Here is a 25,394-nt window from a genome sequence, read left to right as displayed (position 1 = left end):
GCACCCGACTTGACTCGGCTTGGGTTGGAGTCAGCTACCCACAAAGAGTGAGAACAGCTCCAGAGTCGGTCCCAGCTTCTGCAGCAGAAAGGACAGAGGGCATGAAAGTGCCAGGGCACCCCCATCCCTGGCCCTGGGCATCTCTCCACCAGAGCTGAGTCCTCCATCACTCACGGAGAAGTGTGGGTGAGGTGCCAAGTTCTAGCAAACTCCAGAGTCCAGAGGATGAACTAAAGACGCCAGCTCCTGTGGCTGGGGCCAGGAATGGGGGAGGGCAGATCTAGGAGCTGGGGCCCTACACCTGTGGGGCCCGAGTGAACCTTAGCTGGGAAGCAGCAGAATAAAGTTGAATTGTTAAAACCTCAGCAGGTCTCTGGGGAATCAGACAACTGATCTACCTGTGTGAGCCTGCTGACTGTGAATATGATTAAAACAGAGTTTTCATAGCTTGGAAGGTTCCCAGTCCAAGACAGGGTAGATCCCCTGGGCTTGTTCACCCGGGGAGGCCATGGGGTGATGGTGGATGGAAGCCATGTGGAGCAAAGTCACACGGCCAACCAGCAAGCAGAGTGACCACCAGGCCCTGTGGCTCACTCAGCTGGTACGACCAACCGTCCAGCCACCTCCCGACAGGCTGGAGCTGTATCACATCTCCTTCAACCATCAACCACCGGCACGGAATATTACAGCCCGAGCTCTCAGGGCCAAACTGTAGCACACCAAGACCACAACCTCGCTTTACACTCAGAAAACATGGAAGAAACGATGACCTATAGAGCTCTGCCCTCGGTCAGTGTGAAGGCCAGCTCCCAGGCCACTGGAGCCCGCTTCCCTCCTCTTCCTGGGAGCCCATCAGGCCTGCCCTTCCCTCCCCTCTTCAGGCCCTACAATGGAGAAGTCAGGTCTGCATCACCCCCAAGAAATGCTGCTGTGCCAGGTGCTGGGGAGGTGTGCACCAAGGGCCGGGCACAGCTCGCCCCCTCCCCGGGTCCCATCCACCCCAGGAGGACTGTCCACCAGACGCCCAAGACCCCGGCATGCAGACACTGCTCTCTGGCCAGTCTGCAGTCTCCCTAGGAATTCTGCATGTCACAGCTCAAATCGGAGAAGGGCCTTGGCTTGAGGTCGATGGGCCAGATGGCACCTGAGGGCCTTGCTGGCCAAGTATCCCCTGTCCCTTCCCTTGCCACCAGCACTGCTCTTTCCCGGGAGGAACCAAATCTGCGTGTTAAACACAAATTTCTGTCGTTCCTTTGGAAGTCAGACGGGCATAGAGAGCTCTCCCATGCACTGCGTCCTTCATCCATCACCCACACCAATGACAAGCCCCATCAGTTGTCACTCTCTTTGCCCCTGCCACAGCAGCAACTGCCCATGGCAAGGTAGCCCCCCACGTCCTTGACCCTGCTTTGATTCGCTGCTTCCCAGTTCTGGAACCCTGAGCAGAATCCCATGGGAGTCTGTATGGCTGTAGTCAGTTTTGGTGTTGGAACCCCTGGATGAACCAGCCTGTGGCAGGAGGGACACTGGAGGAACCCCCTCATTCCCAGCAAAGACCAGGAATTGCTTCCTGAGGCCAGACCCTATTCTCTTGGCAACGGCCTCTGAGCTAGTCCCGAATTAGGCTGCTGTGAGCCACAGAGCGAGCAGGTGGCTTTAAGCAGGTGTGGTGGGTGATGAGTCATTGGGCCGTGACAGAAGCAGGCTGGGCAGGCAGGGCAGGAGGCTTCAGGTATCCCATAGGGTCCCACAGAAGCAGATCTCGGTTCAGATGGCCCAGGAGAAGTCAGAGCCAAAGATGGCAGGCAATGGAGGAGGTGGCAGCTTAACCCAGTATGCCCCAGTGCCAGCCCCGAAGGGCAAGAATTTCTAAAATGATTCTGCAAAAAAAAAAAAAATTGTTTTTCTCTCTTTTTAAAGATTTGTTTGTTTTCATTGGAAAGGCAGATGGACAAAGAAAAAGATCTTCCATTTTCTGGTTCACTCCCCAAGTGGCCGCCAACAGTCGAAGCCAAGCTGATCTGAAGCCAGAAGCCAGGAGCTTCTTCCATGTCTCCCACGTGCATACAAGGCCCAAAGGCTTGGGTCATTCTCTATTGCTTTCCCAGGCCACAAGCAGGGAGCTGGATGGAAAATGGAACAGCTGGGACTCAAACTGGTGTACATATGGGATGCTGGCAGCACAGGTGGGTTAGCCTGATACTGTCAGCATACTGACCCCTAAAAGGCTCTTTACAAAATGCAAATAAACAGCTTAAGCCTTAAGGGGCTCAGTGCTGTGGCACAACACGTTAAGCTGCCACTACAATACCTGTATCCCATAGGGGCGCCAGGTGGAGTCCAGCTGCTCCACTTTCCATACAGTGCATTGTCCATGTATCTGGGAAAGCAACAGAGGACGGCCCAAAGCATTGAGACCCTGCACCACGTGGGAGACCCAGAAGAAGCCCCTGGCTCCTGGCTTGGGACCTGACCCAGCCTTGGTCCCTGGGGCCTTTAGTGAGGGAAGCAGCAGACGTGTTCCTCTTCGTGACTCTGTAACTCCGTCTTTCTAATGAACACAAATGAATCCGGAGGAAAGCCTAGGGCAGTCAGCTGCCGGGGGAACCTGGTGCACAAAGGTGGCTGTGCTTCTGGTCTCTCTGACCTGCTCCACCTGACCCCATCCCGACAGCGCTCCTGCCTGACTTGCCCAGCGTCTCTCTGGAAGCCGAGCCCACCGAGCGAGCGCCGGGATCTATGCCTTGCTGCCTTGGTGGAAGCTGCCAGCTCAGCACAGCCGGAAGACTCTGTCCTCGAAAGCAGTCTCACCTTTGGCCGTGTGCTTTTGCTCGGCCGACCTGGAGAGAGGTGACCGGACCTGGTATCTGACAGCTGCTGCAGCAGAGCTAATAATTGCTTAGGGCAGGAAAGGAGCTGGGTGGATCGCAGGAGGGCGGCGGCCCGAGACTCCACCTGCTTTCAGGAGGGAGGGAGGGTCCACGCAGGTATGGTTTTCTGAGACCTCTGTGCCCCCAGTGGTGCCTGCCCGGCTCTGCCTGGGCTGTGCTGGGACCTGCTCTCCTGTAGTAAGCGTACCCTTTCGAGGAGCTACGAGCTCCAAATATCACTGGTTTTTTTTATGTACAGACTACTCCAACGTTGGTACTTCAATTTATTTACTCTTATTGGAAAGGTATATTTACAGAGAGAAAGTGGGACAGAAAATAAGATCCGTCCACTGGTTCACTCCCCTGGCAGCCACAATCTGCGGAAATGACCTGATCCGAAGCCAGGAGCCAGGAGCTTTCTCTGTCTCCCACATGGGTACAGGGTCCCAAGGTCTTGGTCTGTCCTCAGCTGCTTTCCCAGGCCACAAATTGGAAGGGAAGTGGAGCATCCAGGACATTAACCAGCATATATATGGGATCCCAGTGCTGGTATGCGAAGGATTAGCTTGCTATACTACAACGCTGACCCCCAAAAGTTACTTTGTATTTGGAAGAAGTGCCCGGCCAGTTGGGTTGACAAGCCACATGGGACCCCCATGTGGGCTTGAGTCTCAGTTCTGCTCCGTTTCGGCTGTCACACAGCATAGCAAGCAGTACTCAAGCCTCTCTCACTGGGTCCCTGGCAAACACAAAGAAACCTGTGGAGTTCCTGGCTTCCACCTGATGCACCCAGCGTGGCAGGCATTTCAAGGAGTGAACCGGCAGGTATGAGCTCTCTCTCTTAAAGAAACACGTTATTAGGCACCACATGGTGGCCTAGCGGCTAAAGCCCTCGCCTTGCATGCGCCAGGATCCCTTATGAGCACTGGTTCTAGTCCCAGCAGCTCCACTTCCCATCCAGCTCCCTGCTTGTAGCCTGGGAAAGCAGTCGAGGATGGCCCAAAGCCTTGGGACCCTGCACCTGTGTGGGAGACCCAGAGAAGCTCCTGGCTCCTGGCTTCGGATGGGCTCAGCAACAACTGTTGCGGCTACTTGGGGAGTGAATCAACAGTTGGAAGCTCTTCCTCTCTGTCCATCCTCTCTGTCCATCCTCTTCCTTGTATATGTAACTTTCCAATAAAAATAAAATCTTTTAAAAAAAAAAGAAAAGAAATGCATTATTTAGAGCCAACACAATAGCTCAATTGGCTAGTCCTCTGCTTATAAGCATCAGAATCCCATTTGTGCACCGGTTTAAGTTTCAAACCTAACTAACCAGCAACTAACCCTGACCTGCAGGCCAGACACCTGCCCTGAAGACCGAGTTTCTTTGTAGAATCTTGCACTCAGCACCTCGGCCCACATGCCTTCTGTCCCCTGTGCTCCAGTGTGTGTAAGTTCGGGGGTGGCATTTCCTGAACACCTTCCAAGCCGTCCTTGTTAATAATGGCAATTAAATCCACAAACGGGGGGGGGGGGGCGACTCTGTGTGCAAAGATTCCCCCAAGGCATGCTGGGAGGGGGGAGTGATGCGCCCTTGAAAGGGGTCCGAGTGTGATGTCATAGCGGGAAGGATCACCATTGTTTCCAGGGGAGAGAAAAAGGAGGGGCATCAAGAGCTGACCTGAGTGTGACCATGTTGGGATTCAAGTGGTCCCCAGAGGTGCATGGGCTGGAGCCTGTGGGAGTCGTTGGGACCCCCTCCCGGGCGGTTATGGTGATTCTTGGGGGGCTCTGAGCCTGGCTCCCACCTCCTTCTCCAGCTCCCTGTTCTGTGGTGTGACGCCCCACTCCACACGTCTCAGGGAGCAACGTGCGGTGCTGGGGCTGTGCCTCCCGGACTGTGAGCCAAAAAAAACACTCCTCCTGCTGCTCGATTCCTTATTGTTGTTTATTTAAAAAGCAGAACAATCTAGAGAAGGAGAGAGACAGGTCTTCCTCCTGCTGCTCCCCTGCCCACACGTCCATCACAGTGAGGGCAGGCCAGCACCGGAGCCGGGAGCTTCCTCCGGGTCTCCGACGTGAGCAGCAAGGTCCAAGGCCTTGAGTAGCCACCTGCTTCCTCCAGAGTGCACATCAGCAGGAAGTTGGAGCGAGAGTGTAGGGTGCTGGGAGTTGAACCAGGCTCTCAACCCCTCTGTGCAGACACTCTTATGGGCCACGCTGTCCGCCCCTAAACCTCTTTTCTCTATAAAGCTCCCAGCCTCACTTTGTTGTATAGTAGAACAAATCCAGAACTACTCATATGTGGTTCTGAAAATTGAAATAGACAGTGAGAAACTGTCTCAGTTGGCCGTACAGAGCTGCCCCAGGGGACAGAGCTGCTCCTAGCGGGAAGCCTGCGGGGCCATCACAGAGCTCGGGGTTACCGGGAGGACCCCTCTCCCTGCCTGGCTCTCCCTGGGCTGATGCTGAGAGCACAGGCGTTGCCTGCAGCTGGGAGCCTCTGCTCCCCCCCATCTGTAATTAACGCTGGGTTCAGCGAGCAGCTGATTTCACGGTGACCTGTAAATTGATTCGGATCACGGGTTTGAAGTCTTTGATGTCCCTGATGGATTTCCTGAAGTGTAATTCTACATTAAATCTTTGACCTCAAATTACCACTGGGATTTAATATTAAACCATAGAAGCTACATTGCCAAAGAGTGGTAATATCTTTCTTGAGTTTTAGCTGTGACTAGTATGAGCTTCAGAAACGTAAAATTCATGAAAATCCCATAGTCTTCCTATAACAGGAGTCATACTCCTTTTTAATTGTATTAATTTTTTTAGATTTATATTTTAGTAGTGGAAGACTTGCAGAGAGAAAGAGCTTCCATCCACTGGGTTCACTCCCCAAATGGCTGCAACAGCCAGAGCTGGGCTGATCTGAAGCCAGGAGCCAGGAGCTTTTTCCAGATCTCAAATGCAGATTTCATCCTGTCCACCTCATGGAGTTGGATATGAATTCTCATCACCTATACGAAGAAACCGATTCAGAAAGCTTGCGAACTCAACATCACGCAGAGCATGACTTTGCTCCAGCAGAAGGAAATGCACCGGCCGTTTTCCTGATATCAGCCGGTGCTGACGGTGCTGACGTAGCTAAGATACACATCTGGAATGACCTCAGCAGCCTCAATCCACGCTGAGATAACCTGCGCTGCCGGAACAAAGCTGCTGCATTTAAAGGGTGTGAACGCAGCGCTCAGCGGCTGCGCGGGGTTGCCTGCCGCCTGCCATCTCCCGGATCCCCAAGTTCCCATCACTGTGGGTTCCCTGCTCCGTAAGAAGCCATTTTGTCTAGTGACCCCGCGTCCCCGTGGGAGCCGCTGGCCAGCTTCCCAGGAACACAGACCCTGGGAAGTGACTGATGGCTCAAATAGTTGAGTCCCTTGAGCTGGCATGGTAGGTCAACAGGCTAATCCTCTACCTGTAAGCACCATCACCCCATAGGGACATGAGTTTGAGTCCCAGTTGCTCCACTTCCCATCCAGCTCCCTGTTTGTAGCCTGGGAAAGCGGTCGAGGTCGGCCCAAGCCTTGGGCTCCTGCATCTGTTCCTGACTTCTGGCTTTGGATCGGCGCAGCTCCAGCTGTTGCAGCCATTTGGCTAGGGGTGTTCCCCCACCACACGTTCCTCGCTCTGTAACACACGTGTCCCATGATTACACTCTCTGCAGGAGACGACACCCTCCAGGCAGGTAACCCCAAGCCCCCAGGCACCTCCCACTCACGCATTCCCACTTGGCTCAGGCGAGCCCAGCTCTCACGCGCTGTCCACAGTGCACAAGGAAGCGTTCTATGAGCCCTGGCTGCCACAGCCGTGTTCCTCCAGAGCCTCAGGGCTGGGAAGACACTGCCCTGGAATGCCCGGGCCATGGTCTTCACCGGCTTCAGGATCCAGTTTATACGTGTCAGAATACATCCGAGCCTTTATTATTATTATTGAGAGCTATCTTCCGTCCACAGGTTCACTCCCTGAAGGATTGCACTGGCAGGGACTGGCCCAGGATGCAGCCAGGACCTTCTTCTGGGTCTCCCCAGCACTTGGGCCATCCTCTGCTGCTTTCTCAGGCACTTTCAGGGAAGTGGAGCAGCCAGGGCTTTCGCAGGTTCCGTAGTACGGATGCCAGGCCTGCAGGAGGTGGGTTCATCTGCTATGCTGCAATAGCGGCCCCCTGCTTCAGTCTTTTGATGTTGTTCTCCTCCAGGCTATGAGAATAGCCCCCCAGCACATTCCATCCTCTCAGAGCCTGAGTGTGGCCATCTGCTGACTGCCTCGTGGTCGCATGCAGCAGGCCTGGAAAAGGTCAAGAACTGCGTGATAAGGAAGACACTGTAATGTGTGGGTGACATGCTGATGGGTCACGCACCTTCAGGACCAAAGGGGGTGAGCCATTCACTTAAATTTTTTTTTTAAGGATTTATTTGTTTTTATTGGAAAGTCAGATTTGCAAAGAAGGAGAGACAGGAAGATCAATCAGCGCTGAGCTTATCTGAAGCCAGGAGTTCTTCCAGGTCTGCCATGCGGGTGCAGGGTCCCAAGGCTGTGGGCCACCCTTGACTGCTTTCCCAGGCCACAGGCAGGGAAGTGGGGCAACTGGGACACGAACCACCACCCAGCGCTTTCAAGGCAAGGACTGTAGTGTCTAGGCCATGTGCCGGGCCCCTAGTCACTTAATTTAAAATCAGGCCTTTGTATTTGAGCCCTCATATAGCAACCCTCCGCCCCGACCCCCCTACTCAGGGCAGGCGAGTGGTCAGCCGGAGCTGAGCCACAGGTCCTGTGGACAGCTGATGGACACACAAGGCAATGCCGAGCAGTAGTAACCAAGTCGGCCGTCCAGGAAGTCATGTCCATTTGCTGCAAACTTGAGTGAGGGTAAGGGAAGGCCTTCAAGTTTGCAGTCATATTGGTCTGGGGAACCTTTTCTGTTTTATGGTTGAGACACACACAAGGTTAGAAAGGAAGAGGACTCTTTTGCTGGCTCACTTTCCCCAGGTTGCCAGGGCAGGGCCAGGCTGGAGCCAGGGACCCACCCGGCTCTGTCTCTAGGTGTGTGGCATGGACCCAAAGACTTGAGTCATCCCGGCCACCTCCCAGCAGGAAGCTTGGCTGGGGATTAAAGCTGTGGAGAGTCACACATGGGAAGCCCACCTTCCACGCAGAGGCCAGGATGGAACTCCAGACTCCCAGCTTCTGCCCGGCCCCGCCTGGGCTGCAGTGGCCATCTGCGGGGTGAAGTCGCACACAGAGGACCGGGCTGCCGGTGTCCGCAGCATCTCTCCGCCTCTGAGAAGGTTCCATCCTTCTCTGCTGAGTCAGGCCCCTGCAGCCTCTGCGTCTGCTTGGGCGGGGTTTCACCACCCAACGGAAGTTATCTTAGGCCGAGGGCTGCCCTAGAAAGCGGGCTCCGGCGAGCCTGTCCACGGGCTCTCGCTGAAATCTAAATATTTGCTCTGCGGCTCTCGTGGTTGCCTCAGACTGCACTCATCTGCTCTCAGTTCACCCGAGGGCACCGACTTCCCTGCAAGGGTTGGCCAGCAGTTTGGGCTCTCCACACAGGCCCCCGCACCTGGGCGTGTACCTGCGATGGTGAATTCTGAGTGTCAGCATGACTAGGCCGTTCTGCTGGGCAGCTGTGGTCTATGCTGCCTAGTTGGGGCATTTTTGCATTTACCAAACCTTCACAATGCTCAATTTCTCTCTCTGTCTGAAGAACCCCGACCATACAATGCAATACTCTGCAGAGTGCAGACGACCAGCAAAACACCTGGGCATGAATTCGAATTCTCTGTGGCACTGTGACACAGTGGATGCGGTGCCAGAATCCCGTGTGACACTGGTTTGAGTCCCAGCTGTTCCACTTCTGGTCCAGCTCCCTGCTAAAGCTCTTGGAGAAGCTTCAGAGGATGCCACAGGTACTCAGGCCTACACGCACACAGGAGACCCTGGCCCAGGAACACACACACACACACTGACTTTCAAAATAATTTAATTTTTAAAAAAATAGCAGTGTTGGACCCGGCAGCATGGCCTAGTGGCTAAAGTCCTCGCCTTGAACGTGCTGGGATCTCATATGGGCGCCAGTTCTAACCCCAGCAGCTCCACTTCCATCCAGCTCCCTGCTTGTGGCCTGGGAAAGCAGTCGAGGACGGCCCAGGGCTTTGGGACCCTGCACCCACGTGGGAGACCCGGAAGAGGTTCCAGATTCCTGGCTTCAGATCAGCACAGCACTGGCCATTGTAGTCACTTGGGGAGTGAATCATTGGACAGAAGATCTTCCTCTCTGTCTCTCCTCCTCTCTGCATATCTGACTTTGTACTGGAAATAAATAAATCTTGTAGAAAAAAAAATAAATAAAATTAGCAGTGTCCTTTATATGTGCAATAGAATTCAACAACAACAGATGCTAAATCAGATCTCTAGCACCCGGAAGCGCCCTTTGAGCTCTGCAGCGAAAGGTGCCGCCGTGGTCTGGCCTATTCAAGGATCAAATCAACACGTGGGCTTGGAAAGAAGCGGTGCTCAAATGTTTAATATTCTGACCGTGTTCTTTGTTCCATCATTTACTGACTGTAGAAGGACACTGTGACTGTAGAGGGACAGTGAGCACAGGATTACAGTTGATAGGATAACATTTATATGAGGACAACTGAGGGATGCCATTTGTATAACTGACTGGATATTACGTGCATGAGAACAGCTGAGTGGACAGCGTGTGAATGAGAACACTCAGTGGGACACACAGAACGAAAGGAGTTCCAGACAAGAGTGTGGGGACCATTGATGGGGCCGTTAGCTCAATACCTCCTCGCTTATCCTGCGTGACCCTCAGTGTGTGAAAGTCTGATGGCCCTAATCAGCTTCGGCTACTGACCATCAGCCCGTAGTTCACGTGTGTTATAATCGCCTCCGAGCACCAGGTACACTGCTGTAGGACAGTGAAGAACTGACGTGTCAGAGACCCCACTAGCAGGGAGACGGGGGAGAGGCAAAACAATAACACAGAGACACAGCCTCAGCCGCGGCATCGTCACAGGGCGAGTTGCCGTGTTATGTATGTCTCATCCTAACCCTGCTGTTTCCTTGTATAGTTTGTAGTCATGCTACTAGGAGAATTTTCAAAACTTCCTGGTAAAGATTGAACTTTTTCCATCGTCAAAGTCTCCACAAAGTATCTTTGTTTAAATTTTGTTTTCTAAATATTTATTTCGGAGGCAGTTACAGACGCACACGCACACACAAAGAGATCTTCCGTCTACTGCTTCACTCCCCGGATGGCCACACTGGCCAGGACTGGACCAGGCTGAAGCCAGGAGCCAGGAACTCCTCCCAGGTCTCCCACGTGGGTGCAGGGGCAGGTCCTGTGCTTGAGCCGATCTGCCGCCTGCCAGGAGCATCCGCAGGAAGCTGGGTGAGAAATGGAGCAGCTAGAACTCTAACCGCGGGGGAGTGGGGGGACGGAGCAGACACCCCAGAGAACCACGGGGGGCAGACACCCCAGGAGTGCTTGGCCAACTTCAGTCTCTGAATTCTAACTGGATCTATTCAATCTGTTTGCATGTGTAATCTTTTTGAGATAACAACTTGAGAAAGCCTGGTGCCAACCTTAAATTGACATTGGTTCAATCAATCTATCGATCTTGTTCGGATTACCCTGATTTTGCTTGGATATGTGTGTGTGTGTGTGTGTGTGTGTGTGTGCGTGTTTAGGTCCAGGCAGCTCTGTCACCTGGGGAGGCAGGCACTCCCACCACCACAGCCCAGACACTGAGCAGTTCGGTCCCCACTCGCCCCTGCTCAAGGTCCCTCCTCTCCGCTTCTCCCACCCTTGGCCTCTGGATTTCCACCCTTTCCTCGAGCCCCGTGACACCCTGGAGATCCGCATTAATCTGCTCAGAGCCGTCCCAGAGGTTCAGCCCACTGACTCCGTGTCCGTGCTTTATTCCGGGCAGTGCTGTGACCAGTAGAGTAAGCCTGGCCTGCAAGCCCGCATCTCCTCTGTCTGTGCACCTGCGAGAGAAGCAGAAGATGGGCTAAGTGCTCAGCCACTGCCGCCCACAGGAAACAGGTGGAAAAACCACCTGGATCCTGGCTTCGGATCAGCTCAGCTTGGGCCACTGCAGCCATTTGGGGAGTAAACCAGTGGCTAAAAGATCTTTCTGTCTATATCTCCTTCTCTCTGTAAAAGTAAATCTTAAAAAAAAAAAATAAAGAACTTGCTATTTTTGTTACTGAGTAGATGAGCAGTTGGCAAAAGTTGGTGGACAAAATGCGTTTTGGAAAAAAAAAATACACAGATTTAAGAACCTTTTGCATACCAACACACTTGTTAATCTCATTCTCCCATCAACTCCCCACTCACTGAAGGACAGCTGAACTTTGCCCACTGCGGAGCTATTGTGAGTAAAACTTCCGGGATCATAGAGCCAACACTCTCACTTTCAGGAGATGAAATTTCTCCATCGTTCCTTTCACGTGTAGAGACAAAGGATTCTCTGCCCGGCTCTCATGCCTGCACGTGGGTGCTGGTCTTCTCCCTGTAGGCCGTGGAACCTTCCAGTGCCCATAAATAAATAAGACGTATTCATGCACCTTCGGAAAGGTGGAGAGACGCGGAGAGCGCTCCTCCGTCTGCTGGTTCACTCCCCAAACGGCTGCAACAAGCAGGACTGTGTCAGGCCAAAGCCAGGAGCCAGACGCTTCTCTGGATCTCCCATGCATTATGTGTGTTTCACCAAAATTCAAAAAAAAAAAAAAATCGCACTTGCCTGGACCTTCCAGCAGCCGTGGGTTTCTGCACCACCTGTCTCAGGCATTGCTGGTGTCCCACCTGCCTGGTGTGCACTCCTGCCACCTTCACCGGCCGCCCCTGCCCCCTGCCCCCTGCCCCAGGACACAGGCAGTGTCTGTCCTCACAGCGCTGCCTGAAAACCACCCACCTTACCCTCCTGTTCACATCCTTTCTTAAACAGTTATTTTTATGACAGATGATGGAGGCGGGAGAATTAGCCATCTGCTGATTTACTCCCCTAAGTGGCTGCAATTGCCAGACCAAAGCCACATGCCTGGAGCCCCCCTTCCAGGTCTCGCACATGGGTGCAGGGCCCCAAGCACTTGCACCATCTTCCACTGCTTACCAGGTGCAGAAGCAGGGAGCTGGATTGGGAGCTGAGCAACCGAGGTTCAATCCGGTTCTCCGTCGCACCAGGACGTGGCCTAACACCAGGACGTGTGCCACATTGTGAGGCCCTTTCTGGGTTCTTTGCTTCTTTTTTTTTTAACAGACACGTTTTTTTTTTCTTTTTCTTTTTTTCCTGAGATTTATTTATTTTTATTGGAAAGGCAGATATAAGGAGAGGAGGAGAGACAGAGAGGAAGATCTTCTGTCTGATGATTCACTTCCCAAGCGGCCGCAATGACTGCAGCTGAGTCAATCCGAAGCCAGGAGCCTCTTCCACGTCTCCCATGTAGGTGCAGGGTTCAAAGCTTTAGGCCATCCTCAACTGCTTTCCCAGGCCACAAGCAGCAAACTGGATGGGAAGTGAAGCCGCTGGAATTAGAACCAGAGCCCATATGGGATTCCGGCATGTTCAAGGCGAGGACTTTAACCACTACGCTATCACGCCAGGCCCACATTTTTTCCTAATTGTAAAGTCAGATATACAGAGAGGAGGAGACACAGAGAGAAAAATCTTCCTTCCGATTATTCACTCCCCAAGTGACCGCAACGGCCAGAGCTGAGCCAATCCGAAGCCAGGAACCAGGAGCTTTCTCTGGGTCTCTCATGCAGATGTAGGGGCCCAATGCTTTGGACCATCACTTTCCCAGGCCACAAGCAGGGAGCTGGATGGGGAGTGGAGCTGCTGGGATTACAACTGGCGCCCATATGGAATCCCAGCACATGCAAGGTGAGGACTCTAGCTGCTAGGTTACTGCGCCGGGCACAGTTCTTTGTTTCTTTATGCCTCTGATCTCTCTGTGGTCTTTCACCTTGTGTCTGAAGACTCTCTGTGGCCGGCCGCAGTGGCCACGTGCCCTCCACATTCCTGTGGTCAAGCCTTGAGTCCTATGACTCCAGAACCGAAGTCTCTCCACCTGCTGAACCAGGGGTAAGTCTCGGAGCTTTGTGAAACGGGTCTGTGCCGTTCCACTGCTCACCTGGGAGCTGGAGCTGGGGACGGGACCAGGAAGGGGTGGGACTTCCAGCCACGGTGGCTGGGAGGCCTCGGGACAGGGGCATCTCATGCCTGGATCACACGTGGCAGCTACCACGCGCATGTGGGGAGCTGTCCCTGGGCGGCCATTGCGCCATTTGGCACTAGGCTCTGCCTGCTGACCATCCGGCCAGGGAGCTCTGGGATTTTGGTTCTTTGCTGCTTGGATAGCTCCATGCTGAACCCGCAGGGCTTTGGGGACGTGAATCAATCCTAAGGACTCCCAATGACAGTAACTCTTCCTCAGATGAACCTGTAATTAATACTGCCTCAACCCATGTGTTTTGAAAAATTGTAAAACCTGATATACTTTCAAAACCTTGTGCTACTCAGAAATGGTGTGGGGGAGCAAAGAAATCTTCCATCTCCTTTGAATGTGTGAGGAAGCCGTGTAGTGTAACCTATCAGGAACGTAACAGGTAACTTATAGACAATAGATTCAAGACAACATTAGACAACAGTAAAACTATAAAAACATACAGGGGGAACCAAGAGCGACCCTGACAACCTATTAACAGGAGGTCACATGCACAGAGCAGGGGGGGGACCACAGAGTGGAGCAGGTGGACAGGAGGAGGCTTGTATCCCAACCCTGGAGACTCCAGGATCCCCACCAAGACTCAGCACGGGCACCAAGGACCAACTGCCAAAGAGACCACGGGGGACTGGAATGCCTTCAGAGGCCGAGAACTCAGAGGACATCCCCCCCGCTTTGGACCTACCACATGGGATGGAAGAAGCCCGAATCCTTCCTCATAGGATCTAAGGTCATAGGAACAACAGCCAGGAACCCTGAGAGGTCCTCAGAATCAGAACAGTAAACTTCCTTCGTGACTAGGGAGAGGAGCTTTCTCTGGTCCTTACTTAGTTCCAACTTTGGGTCCCCACCCTCTCTGCAATGACCATCAGGGTCGCTCCAGAGCCCCCCAACACACACACACGCACACACACACAAATTAGAATAGATAGGCAGAGAACAACAAGGAAAGCTTGGTCAGCATGGACTCACACACACCTTACTAGGTAGGACACAAAGAGTAAGTACTCCTCACCAAGGTATTGAAGATTTCTCTGCACACCCCTCCTAAAACTGTTTTGTATCTCAATTGTTGAAATGTCATTGAAGTAGTCACAGGATGTTGTTAAGAACTTGCATTTAATTTTAACATATTGTTTACTCAATACTATGTCAATTAATTCTATAACTTATATATTGTTGCTGATGTTATGTTGGGGCTTTTAATTGATTGGGATTTTACTCTGATGGCTCTACCTTCAGACCAGAGAAGGTCTCCCCAAGAAGCAGTTGAACTTATCTGGACAATAAGATGCTGGACTCTATGCTTGGTATATGCTTGCAATGAAAGAATCTCAACTGAACTTGAACTGTGGTTATGCAACAAGGTGGAGGAATCCACCATGGGGGGAGGGTTAGAGAAGGGATGGGGGGAATCCCAGTACCTATAAAAATGTGTCACATAATACAATGTAATTAATAATAAAAAAAAAATTTAAATCTGCCCCTGGCTTAGTATCCTAGTGGCTAAAGCCCTTGCCTTGCATGTGCCTGGATCCCAAGGCTTTGGGCCGTCCTCGACTGCTTTCCCAGGCTACAAGCAGGGAGCTGAAGGAAGTAGCTGGGACACAAAATAGTACCCAAATGGGATCCTGGTGCTTGCAAAGTAGGGATTTAGTCATTGAACCATTGCTCTAACCCTTCTAGCAGCCTCTTGACCAACCTTGCCACTCCTGGCCACGCAGGGAGCTCCTGGCCAGTGACTCCGGGCCGGGCCGGGGGGGCACTACCGGGCTCAGCTCTGTCCAACCCCTGCTGCCAGAGCTGAGGTTCTGAGACTGGCCAGGGCATGGGTTGCACATCCACGCCCATGTCTAGAGGACCAGGCCTGGGACACTGTCTCCTAGGACAGTGTTGTGGGGCAGTGGGGGTCGGGGGAGGAAGAAACACGGCCAGCCCCGAGCTGGGTGGCCAGGCCTGAGGTGGCCAGTCCCGCAGCCCAAGGTCCTAGTGACCTGTGTCAGCAACAGCAAGAGAAAGTGACTTCCAGCCCCGACAGTGGGAACTTCCCAGGTCTGTGGGAAGGTTCAATGGCCCTGAACTTGAAGCTCTGGGGAGGCAGCAGCAGGGGACCTCGGGCAGGGGTCTTTGTTTTAGCTTCTCTCCTGAGTGGGGGGAGAGCAGGCTCAGCTCTCAACCCCAGGGGGAAGGCTTGGAGTTGGGGCGGGGGGATACAGGGACAGGAGCTGGGGAGTTGGGAGCAGCAGGTCTCTCTAAGCTAACATCAGCATTAGGGAGAATGTGGGTCTTCCCCTTACCCAGTGAACCCAGCATGGCCCTAGTCCCCTCCCCAAGTCAGCTGGCGTCCCCTGCCTCCTGGGCACTCATAGGCCCAGGGTGCCTCCCCGCTCTCAAGGCTGCATGACTGCCACCCGTGCCCTCTGCCACTCCCAGTTCCCGCCCAGGCCTGGGTTCTCTCAGCTCTGCTCCCAGACCCCCTCCCAGCCCCTCTGCCTTTCTGAAGGCCACCCACGAAGATTCCATCCCAGCTCTGCCATGCCTGCGCTGTGTGCCCCACAAGTCTCCTCGTGTTAGATGAAGTCAGGATTACCGCCCATCTCCCCGGGGCCAGGCCAGCCCGGGGTGGGGACAGACGGCCTGGGATCCAGGGCAGGGCTCCGTGAGAGACACTGAGAAGGGGGGAGGGAGGGGGCGAGCCGCCTTGCCTGCCGCAGGAGAATGCCAGTGGCTGCAGGGCCGGGTCAGCTCTCACTGATAGGTCAGCATGAATCAGCAAACTTGTGGCGAGAGACCCAGAGATGAAGCCGACCCTGACAGGGTGTGGTGGAAAGAAGCTTGGTGAGCCAGCCGGCCTCCAGGGGGAGGATGAGGGAGCCACAGACACCTGGTCAGGGGGAGTGTGTGCAGAGGGCACCCCTGGGACCAAGGCTAGGAGGCCAGCTGTGGGGCTGTCTAGAGAGAGGAGCTCAGAGAGGGATCTAAGACTGAGAAGAGCAGAGAATGTTCTGGAGCTTTCTGGAACTGACTCCGGAATGTCCCATAAGCCAGCAGCAATCCAATTTGGGGGGACCTCAGCAGCAGGTGGTGACATCCATTCAGGAGGGAGGAGTGGGGCTGCTGCAGGCTCCTTGGAGCTGGGGTACCCGGGGTGCTTCACAGAAGGCCATGAAGAGCTGCCGCCCTGCCCTCGCTCCCTGCCACCCGGCCCTGGGCAGCAGGTGTGACCGTGACCATGACGCATACCACACGCGGTCCCTCCTGAGGACACCTGTACACACTGCGTCTCAGTGTGCAGGGGGCCATCCTGGGTGTGTCCCAAGGATGGGATGTGACTCATGCTGTGGCGGGTGGGGTGGCGCAAGACTTCCTCTGGGGGGGCTCTGCAGCTTTGTGGGGACTCACTCCTCAGAATCTACACTTGCCTAGGACCACAGCTGGGTCCCTGACACATGAATGCCCTGCCCACACGACACCAGGCCATGGCCCCAGGTCTATCCCCTCACCCAGGGACAGCCAAGCCTCAGCTGTGCACCTCAGAGGCCAACACTTGGATGGTGTCAGTCGAGAGGGGGACGGAGACAGATGCCAACGCCACAAGCAGCCTGGAGTGAACCCGAGCCAGCTGTGTCTCAGGCCCCTGCAGGATTGCAAATCCTAGCCCCGTCCAGCTGGCACAGGCCCCGCCCCTAGTCGGCCAGTGCCCACGCATGGTCCTTTCCTAGAGATGGGCCCGCGCCACCGATCGGGACGTGGACGGCCGCCCTGGGAGAGTGGGATGAACACTCAGGGCCCAGAGCAGGCTACGTAGACCCCGTCTGGTCCGGCCGGATGGTGGCCCTGGTCTTTGGCTTTGTTCCCTGGCTGAGCTCCGGGAATGTGTGAGTCATGTGCTGGAGCTTAGCAGCTAAAAGTCCTCGCCTTGCATGCGCTGGGATCTCATAAGAGCACCAGTTCTAATCCTGGAGGCCCTGCTTCCCCTCCAGCTCCCTGCTTGTGGCCTGGGAAAGCAGCCGAGGACGGCCCAAGGCCTTGGGACCCTGCATTTAGTTGGGAGATGTGGAAGAAGCTCCTGGCTCCTGGCTTCGGATTGGCTCAGCTCCAGCCGTTGTGGCCGCTTTGGGAGTAAACCATCAAGCAGAAGGTCTTCCTCTCTGCCTTTCATCTCTGTATATCTACCTTTCCAATAAAAATAAATAAATCTTAAAAAGAAGAAGATTTATTGTTGGAAGGTAGAGGCAGAGAGGAAGGCAGAGCTCTTCTAGCCTCTGGTTCACTCCCCAAATGGCTGCAGCAGTCTGAAGCCAGGAGCTCCTTCCAGGTCTCCCGCCTGAGTGCAGGGTCCCTAGGCTTTGGGCCGTCCTTCCCTGCTTTCCCAGGCCACATGAACAACGAGTTGGATGGGAAGTGGAGCAGCCATGACATGAACCGGTGCCCACATGGGATGCTGGCATTGCAGGCAGTGGCTCAACCTGACCAGCACAGCGCCCGGCCTCCAGGGGTCCTCACTTTGGACTCCCAAACGAGAACCCGTCATTCTACAGTGTGCCACGTGCCCACTGCTCTCCTGAGGCTTCTGTGAGGCACACAGGTGCACAGGGCACCCCTCATCCTCCTGCTGTGCCATCCTCGTTCCTGCCACGTGCCCACTGCTCTCCTGAGGCTTCTGCCTTAAGCAGGCTTCTCCCTCATCATTCCCGCAGCTTGCCTTCCTCCCGTCCAGGTTGCCTCCACCAGCTTCTAGACCGAGCCTGTGCTTCATGTCCTTCCCATAGGGCTGAGCCCAGGGGACCCTGGCGGGACACACAGGCCAGAATGGGCAGAGCCTCGGTGACCTGGGCAGCCTGCCCCACTCCCCAGACCTGGCTGCCCCCCAGCACAGGGGGCGGAGCCTGCAGTTGAGTGGGTGTTGGGGGGACTCCGGTGGGAAGCAGTTTCCAGTCCTGAGCCTTGTGGGAGCCCCCAGCTGCCAGGAGGGGGCGCAGGGAGTGCCAGAGCTCAGCTCTCATCCCAGACTCGCAGCTGAAGGAACATCTGCCCAAGCTTGGAGAGCTTGCAGGCAAGCCGGGGGAGGAAAGAGCGGGGTCTCTCCCTTCCTTTATGCTAAAGCATCCCACCCTAGGGCAGGGGAGGGGAGGGGAGCTCCCCTGGCGTCCTGCTGTAGACCTGTCCCTGCAGACGGAAGGGCTGTGCTGCTATTTTGACCCACAGACCCTGTGGCCAGCCTGCAACCTCCTCGGTGAGCCAGGTCCACGGGCCAGGCGCCTGCCTTCAGATATCCCCCGGCTCCACTCTGTGTAGACACGGGCACTGTCATCGCAAAGCACAGAAACAACCTACCATGGAACACACACACGGAGTGCTGTGGTCATCCTGGTGTCTTATTCCTGAAGGTTCCGGCACACTAAGGAGAAAGGCCACCTTCCTGTGCAGGCACACTCGCTGACAACCGGAGAGTCTAGCCCTGTGGATGTGCCACGTGGAGGAATCCTAAGACATGGGTGCTTGTGCCCGGGGCTTCAAGCATGCATGGGACACGTTTCACTTCCTGTCAGTGCGAGTGTCGGCGCTTGGCTGTTGTTCCAAGGTGCCTCCGTGGACAGATGGCTGCATGCTCGGCCTGTTTCTGCCCCTCCACGACCACTGGAGTGGACATAGCGCTCTCCACTCCCTCATGCACAGGATGGCATCATGGCATCGGACGCTACAGCCTTCCAGAGGCTGCCCAGCTTTATCAGAGCGTCCCTAGCCTTTGGTAAGCCCTGCAGGTGTGCAGTCCGCACAGCCTCCCCAGCACTCGTTGCTGTCTTCCGTGGCAGCTGTCCTGGCGATTCCGGCCCTGCGGCTCTCTGAGTGCCCAGCCCTGGGTTCAGCTTTCCCGTGGGGGTGGTCACAGCTCGGACAGAAGTCTTCAGGCGAGGACCTCGGAGAAGTTCATTGCAAACCCACGCTGTGGAAAAGCCATGCATGGAGTTACAAATGTGTTTTTGCAGCTCTGAATTCTACTGTTTTTCCTCTCTCTCAAGACACAGAGATGGGTCAGTAACTAGCTAACCCTCTACCAGTAAGCATCGACATTTCATAAGGGCCCCAGTTCATATCCAGGCTCCACTTCCTGTCCAGCTCCCTGCTTGTGGCCTGGGAAGGCAATCAAGGACGGCCCAAAGCCTTGGGACCTGCACCCATGTGGGAGACCCGAGAGAAGCTCCTGGCTCCTGACTTTGGGTTGGCTCAGCTTCGGCTGCTGCAGCCACTTGGGAAGTAAACCAATGCATGGAAGATCTTTCTGTCTCTCCTTCTCTCTGTATATCTGACTTTCTAACAAATATAAATAAATCATTTTTAAAAAGAGAAGAAGAAGCCAAGAGACAGAGAGAGAGCTGCCTTCCTCCCAGGCACCCCCATACACCCACCCCAGCTGGGACAGGGCCAGGCTGTGTGGGGATGTATGCCAGGCCACCCCTGACCCTGTCAGGCTCCGACTGTCTCAGGTGTCAGCCGTGCGCTGGGCGTGATGCAGGCTGCAGCTCCCGCCCGCACAGCCAGTGGCCTGCTTCTTGGCTCGCTCTTGCCGCCAGCAGCCTCTGATCCCCCTCATCACACCTGTGGGTCCTGGCAAGCAGCCCTGCCTCAGGCCGTTCTGCGGGGCCACAGGCACATCCCCACCGAGGCACCCAGGAAGCAAGGAGGCACAGCTGGAGTTTCTGGTCCCCCTCCCTGCTCCAGAGGCTGCCAACCTCTGCCCTCCCTCCTACACTTCCCTGCCCCCACCGCCTCCCCACCCCCCACTCCTGCCCCAGGGCCTTTTTCATCCAACAGGCCCTGTAGGCGTTGGATCACTCCAAGTTCATGGCTGAACCAGGGCACAGGTTAAACACAGATGCTGATGCCTGGAGCTTTGCCTCCTCCAGGAAGCCCTCCCCCAAGCCTGCGTCGGGGGTCCCCAGCACATGCAGCCTGTCCAGTGGCCATGGTCCAAGTTAGATACTCCCCAAGAGCGGTGGGCTCAGGGCAGGTGGCAAGATGGACCAGGTGCCTGCTGTGCAGGGCTGGCTCCCAGTGGGCCCCAGGGCTGGGTGAATGGTGGCAGCACATGGCCGGGAGGCAGAGCTACCAGCTCAAGTGGCAGGTGTCTGGCCAGATCTGGTTCCTATAGACAAAGGCCAGTGTTGAGGGGGCGGGGGAAGGGGACAGGTAAATAAATCATGAGGGGCCTGGCTGGCCAGGGGCAGGGCAGCTGGCCTCATTCGGGGAGCCAAGGAGCGGGGCACAGAGTGGCCCCACAACAGGGCACGGGGAGCACAGGCCACCAGGACCACTTCCTGGAGAAGCCAGAGGCCAGAGGTGGGTATGCCCAGGTGGGAAAGCCTAGCAGGATCAGGGAGGTGGGCACCCTGGCACTGCCTGTCCAGATCCCTGGAGCTACTTGGGAGGGGGCGGCAGGCACAGCTGGGGGGTGGGAGAGGACCCCAGAATGGAGGAGGAGACTAGAGCGAGGGCTCCCGAGAGGGCAGGTAGAGCAGGCCACTGGGGAGGGCACGAGTGCAGGACCCCGGGGTCGGGGAGCCAGAGTGTGGACGCTGGGGTGGGACGCAGCCAGGGCTCCGTGTGGCAGGTATACAGACTAGCAGGTGGCAGCATGGAGCGAGGCAAGGACTCCGGAGAGGGGGCTGTACCTGCCAGCAGGCTGTGTGAGGGCTGGAGGGAGGGACCAGGACAGGAGCCTCAAAGACCCCGATACTGGAGGTGTGGGAGGAACGGCACACAACTTGCCCTCTAAGTTGTCCTCCCACAGGACCAGGAGGCCCAAGGCAGAGGTGCCAGGCCCGTGCCCATGGCCCTGCCTCAGGACCCAGCAGATGGCAGCCCCCCTCCAGAGGACCCCAGCCCTTCTGAGGGAACCTCGGGGCCTAGCCAGGCCGCAGCCAGCCCAGCAGCCAGCAGGCGACGGGTACTGCTCCGGGAGCTGGAGGCGCAGGTGCAGGCGGCCTACGGGCAGGTAACGGGCCAGGCTGTAGGGGCGGGTCCAGGGAGGGCCGGTAGCCACGTCCCCCTCAGCTCCAGGGCGCCTTGGTCCCCAAGTGGCCCCCCTCACGCCAGAAATGCTAAAAGATAATCCCGGATTAGGACCTGGGGCCCCCCGCCCGCCCACCCGCCCCCGATCTTGCCCACAAAACCCTGGGAAAATCCCCAGTGCTGCTCGCTGGGAGTGGCTGGGGGCTGCCAGCGTGCACAGCCTCTGTGCCGTGGGGCTCCAGGCCGGGCATGGTGCAGGGGCCCATGGGGAACTGTGCCAAGTGGCCCCGGCGCCGAGGGCCTAAGGTAGGGGGACCGTGGGGCGGGCGCAGGGCCAGGCTAGGGTGGGAGCAGGGTGGGGCCACAGGCTCAAGGGGTTGCTTGTCCACCGCCCTGGAGGGAGGGTTTGTTTTAATTTTCCTGAATGTTCCTACCCCCAATTCCAACTGGTCATGGTTCATGCAGACCCCTGGGTCTCCCCGGTGGGCTGGAACAGGGGCCCTGGCCACCCACCATCCTCCCCAGCAGACAGCAGCCAGACTTACCATCCACCATGCTGCTGGCCTGGGTGACCTCGGCCTAGTCCCTCCCCTTCTCTGGGCCTTGGTTTGTCCAGGAGCAGAAAGAGACTTCTATTCTAACTGTTCGTGGGTGAGGAGTCTCTTGCCCACCAATGCCCGCTGGGCTCCAAAGAACAGGGCAGCTGCCGAGGAGTGCCAGGCAGGGTCTGCGCCTGCTCATGGCCCACTCTGCCGCAGGACCGCCAGCAGTGGTCCAGCCTCTCGCCAGGGAGCTCCCAGCCCTGGCGTGGTCCTGGCCCCAGCTCCAGCCTCAGCCCCAGCCCCGAGGAGCCAGGGGGCGTCCAGGGCTACTCGGTGCTTGGCAATCTGGTGGGGCCAGCCTGCATCTTCCTGCGGCCCAGCATCGCCGCCACCCAGCTCGTATGTACGGCCACAGCCGCCAGCCCTGGGCTCTGCCCCTCCTTGGCCAGGAGGCAGAGGCTAGAAGCTGGACCCACCAGCAGACACACGGACCCCGGGGCTGGGGGCGTGGGATCCATGCCAAGAGGGGACCCAGGGTCAGAGAGAGTCCCAGAGGGGAGGTGTGGGGCACCAACAGAGGGTCCTGACCCCTCAATCCACCTGCTGTAAAGGGAGCTCTAGGGATGGAGGCCAAGAGGCTGGGGTCATGGCTAGGTGTAAGCAGGTCCAGATAGACCATATTCAGGGGTGGGGGTCCCCCAAGGAACAAGGAGGAGGAGGACAGACTAAGTGGGGCCACCTTGTGCTCCAGGCAGCCCCTAACCCTTCTGCATCCCTCAGGACCGAGAGCTGCGGCCCGAGGAGATCGAAGGTAAAGAAAGGGCACGGGTACAGACTCCTGGAGCCGGGGCTGGGGGTGGGCAGGGGCTAGAGGACACAACAAAGAGGGGTCAGCAGAAACTACCCCCCAATAACCACCCAGCTGGCAGTGCCTCAGCCTCGTTCTCAGGCTCCCCTGCCCCACTTCTGGACACTCCCTGAAGGGCTGGCCCACTCAGACAGATGTGCCCCCTGCCCTCTGGGCACAGCCAACAGCTGCAAGCACAGAGGGTGCCAAGCCCCCTCAGGCAGTGCCCAAGCAGGCTGGAGGTCTGCCAGAAGCAAGTGACAGAACCGGAGAAGAGAATATTCTAGAACACAGGTTTCCATGAGGTCAGAGACTTGCTTTCCTTCCTTCCTTTGCTTAATCCTTAGTGCCAGGACTCAACACATTGCAAATGCACTCAATAGTTTGCTGCAAGAAGAAATACAATTACAGCACGTGCAAAGGCCCTGAGGCATCCAAGAAGGGGAAGGAATAGCAAGATTGAGGAGAGAAGGGTGGGCTGGGCCAGGCCAGGATTGGGGTCAGGGGTGGGAGGAGAGCAGGGGACAGGACTGACCCCACCCTGCTCCGTAGAGCTGCAGGTCGCCTTCCAGGAGTTTGACCGGGATCGGGACGGCTACATAGGCTACCGGGAGCTGGGTGCCTGCATGAGGACGCTGGGTTACATGCCCACCGAGATGGAGCTCATCGAGATCTCTCAGCAGATCAGTAGGTGTCACGCCCCTGCCCAGCCAAGCCCCGCCCAGCCCGGGGAGGCCCCGCCCAGCCCGGGGAAGCCCCGCCCAGCCCGGGAAGCCCCGCCCAGTCCAGGGAAGCCCCACCCAGCCCGGGAGGCCCCGCCCAGCCCGGGGAGGCCCTGCCCAGCCCAGCCCAGCCCCGCCCAGCCCGGGGAGGCCCTGCCCAGCCCAGCCAAGCCCCGCCCAGCCCAGGGAGGCCCCGCCCAGCCCGGGGAAGCCCCACCCAGCCCGGGGAGGCCCCGCCCAGCCCTGGGAAGCCCCGCCCAGCCCGGGGAAGCCCCGCCCAGCCCGGGGAGGCCCCGTCCAGCACAGGGTAGCGGGGTAGTCTAGACCCAGAGCCCAGGACCCCCTGTTATAAGCAGCCTGTTGACCACCATCCATGGAGCAGGTGAGGCTTCTTCCTGCAGCCCCTGGCCACATCCCATCAGGCAGTGGGCCTGGCAACACCAGCACGTGGGTATAGAGGGGTCTCTGATGGGCGTGACCCCCAGGTGGCGGGAAGGTAGACTTTGAAGATTTTGTGGAGCTGATGGGCCCCAAGCTGCTGGCAGAGACAGCCGACATGATCGGGGTCAGGGAGCTACGGGACGCCTTCAGGGAGGTATGGCAGGACTGTGGGCGGGACAGGGCCGCAGGGGAGGGCCGGGCAGGGTGGGCTGAGTGAGGGGTCGACTGGGACCCCACTCCCACGGCCGACCGTGGCCACTGCCACAGTTCGACACCAACCGGGACGGCTGCATCAGTGTGGGCGAGCTCCGGGCAGCACTGAAGGCCTTGCTGGGGACGCGGCTCAGCCAGCGGGAAGTGGACGAGATCTTGCAGGACATGGACCTCAACGGGGACGGCCTGGTGGACTTCGAAGGTACAGCCGGGACTGGGGCTGGGGAAGGAGTAGAGGACGACACAGCCCAGAAACACCAGAAAAAAGGGCCTGTGACTGTCCTCATCCGTGGGAAAGAGGATCAGTTCCCAGGAAACTTAGGTCTTAGCAAAAGATCACTCAAGGAAAGGAAGTCAAAGAAGAAGTATAGAAACGGAGTCCCCAAAGTCAACTTTAAATTGCACCTTGAGCATCCTAGCAGCCCAAGCAAAGAAGGAAACAAGTTCCTTTTCTGTTATTCTTACTATCGGCCATGACAGACAGCCCTGGTCTCCCAGCCCTGCCAGACCCAGAGCGCCCCAGTGACCCTCCCCTCAACCCTGTCCCTGCCCACCTGAGGCTGGTGAACTGGCCTATGATCTCTGAAGGAACAGACCACCCACCTTGGCTTTGTCCCGGCAGAGTTTGTGCGAATGATGTCTCGCTGAGCTGGTGCCCGTGGCTGGAGGCGGCAGACAGGACCAGGAGCACAGCCCTGCCCGTCCGTGCCTTCCTCGGAGTCTCTGGTCTCCCGCCCCACCCGTAGGCACCACCCTTGCTTCTCTGGTGGACAATAAAATATTTCTAGGTCTGGAGAGCTGGCTTTTGTCTTTGAGGTCCCCAAGAGCTGTGTCCAGTGCTTCAGGTAGATGGAGATTCTTTTCCTCTCTCGACCCTGGGCCTGGCCCAGAGCAAGCCCCGCTGCCCGACCTCTCCCAGGGCCCAGAGATGCAGGACGTGCCCTGCCTCTGCCCCACTCCTCTCCTGCTGGGACCCCTGGCCCCCCACGGACTGAGGGGTAACGCATGCAGGAAGTGCCATGGCCAGACAAGAGTTGTTCTCAAGCTCGCTCCAATGGACTCCGGCCATGACCTTGGCATGGGGGCTGCTGGGAGCTCAACTGGAGGCCCTGGCTGAGATAGTTGGGGTCTCGAGGTTGGCCCCTGCAGGAGACCCCACAGCTTCTGAGCCAACGTCCTAACTCCTCCCAGGAGCCCCAGCAGGGAGCTGGACGATTCTGCCCAATACGAAGTCCTTCAGCGGGTCAGCTGAGGCCGGCCAAGGCCAGCCAGGCAGGACTGCCTCCACTCGGAATCAGAATTTCTCTGCCCTTTCTCTATTTTAAAACACTGCCTTCTGTGAGAGGCGGAGTGACAGAGAGAGAGAGAAGGTGAAACCTCCCAATTCTGTCTCAGTCCCAAAATGGCCAGCCAGGGCCAGGCCAGGTGGAAGCCAGGAGCCCAGCACTCCCTCCAGGTCTTCCATGTG

The 25,394-nt window shown here is 56.7% G+C and overlaps 1 protein-coding gene across 2 annotated transcripts; it reads left to right on the top strand.

Moving 5' to 3' along the window:
* The first annotated feature begins 20,979 nt into the window (after positions 1 to 20,979).
* Positions 20,980 to 24,627, top strand: CABP2 (calcium binding protein 2). Of its 2 annotated transcripts, none has more exons than XM_040970989.1 (6): positions 20,980 to 21,144; positions 22,484 to 22,514; positions 23,103 to 23,237; positions 23,758 to 23,867; positions 23,981 to 24,128; positions 24,549 to 24,627. In XM_040970989.1, exons 1-6 carry the CDS (start codon positions 20,980 to 20,982, stop codon positions 24,572 to 24,574), a joined length of 615 nt encoding a protein of 204 aa, XP_040826923.1. In that variant the 3' UTR covers positions 24,575 to 24,627. The 2 variants fall into 2 exon arrangements, with proteins under 2 accessions (XP_040826923.1, XP_040826924.1); XM_040970990.1 differs by lacking the exon at positions 20,980 to 21,144 and adding an exon at positions 21,411 to 21,467.
* Positions 24,628 to 25,394: the final 767 nt, after the last annotated feature.

The sequence above is a fragment of the Ochotona curzoniae genome, unplaced genomic scaffold (genome assembly GCF_017591425.1).
Source record: "Ochotona curzoniae isolate NIBS_2020 unplaced genomic scaffold, NIBS_Ocur_1.0 scaffold_4937, whole genome shotgun sequence".
Classification (NCBI taxonomy): Eukaryota; Metazoa; Chordata; class Mammalia; order Lagomorpha; family Ochotonidae; genus Ochotona; species Ochotona curzoniae.
The sequence above is the reverse complement of the archived record's forward strand: the minus strand, read 5'-3'. Positions and strand labels throughout refer to the sequence as shown.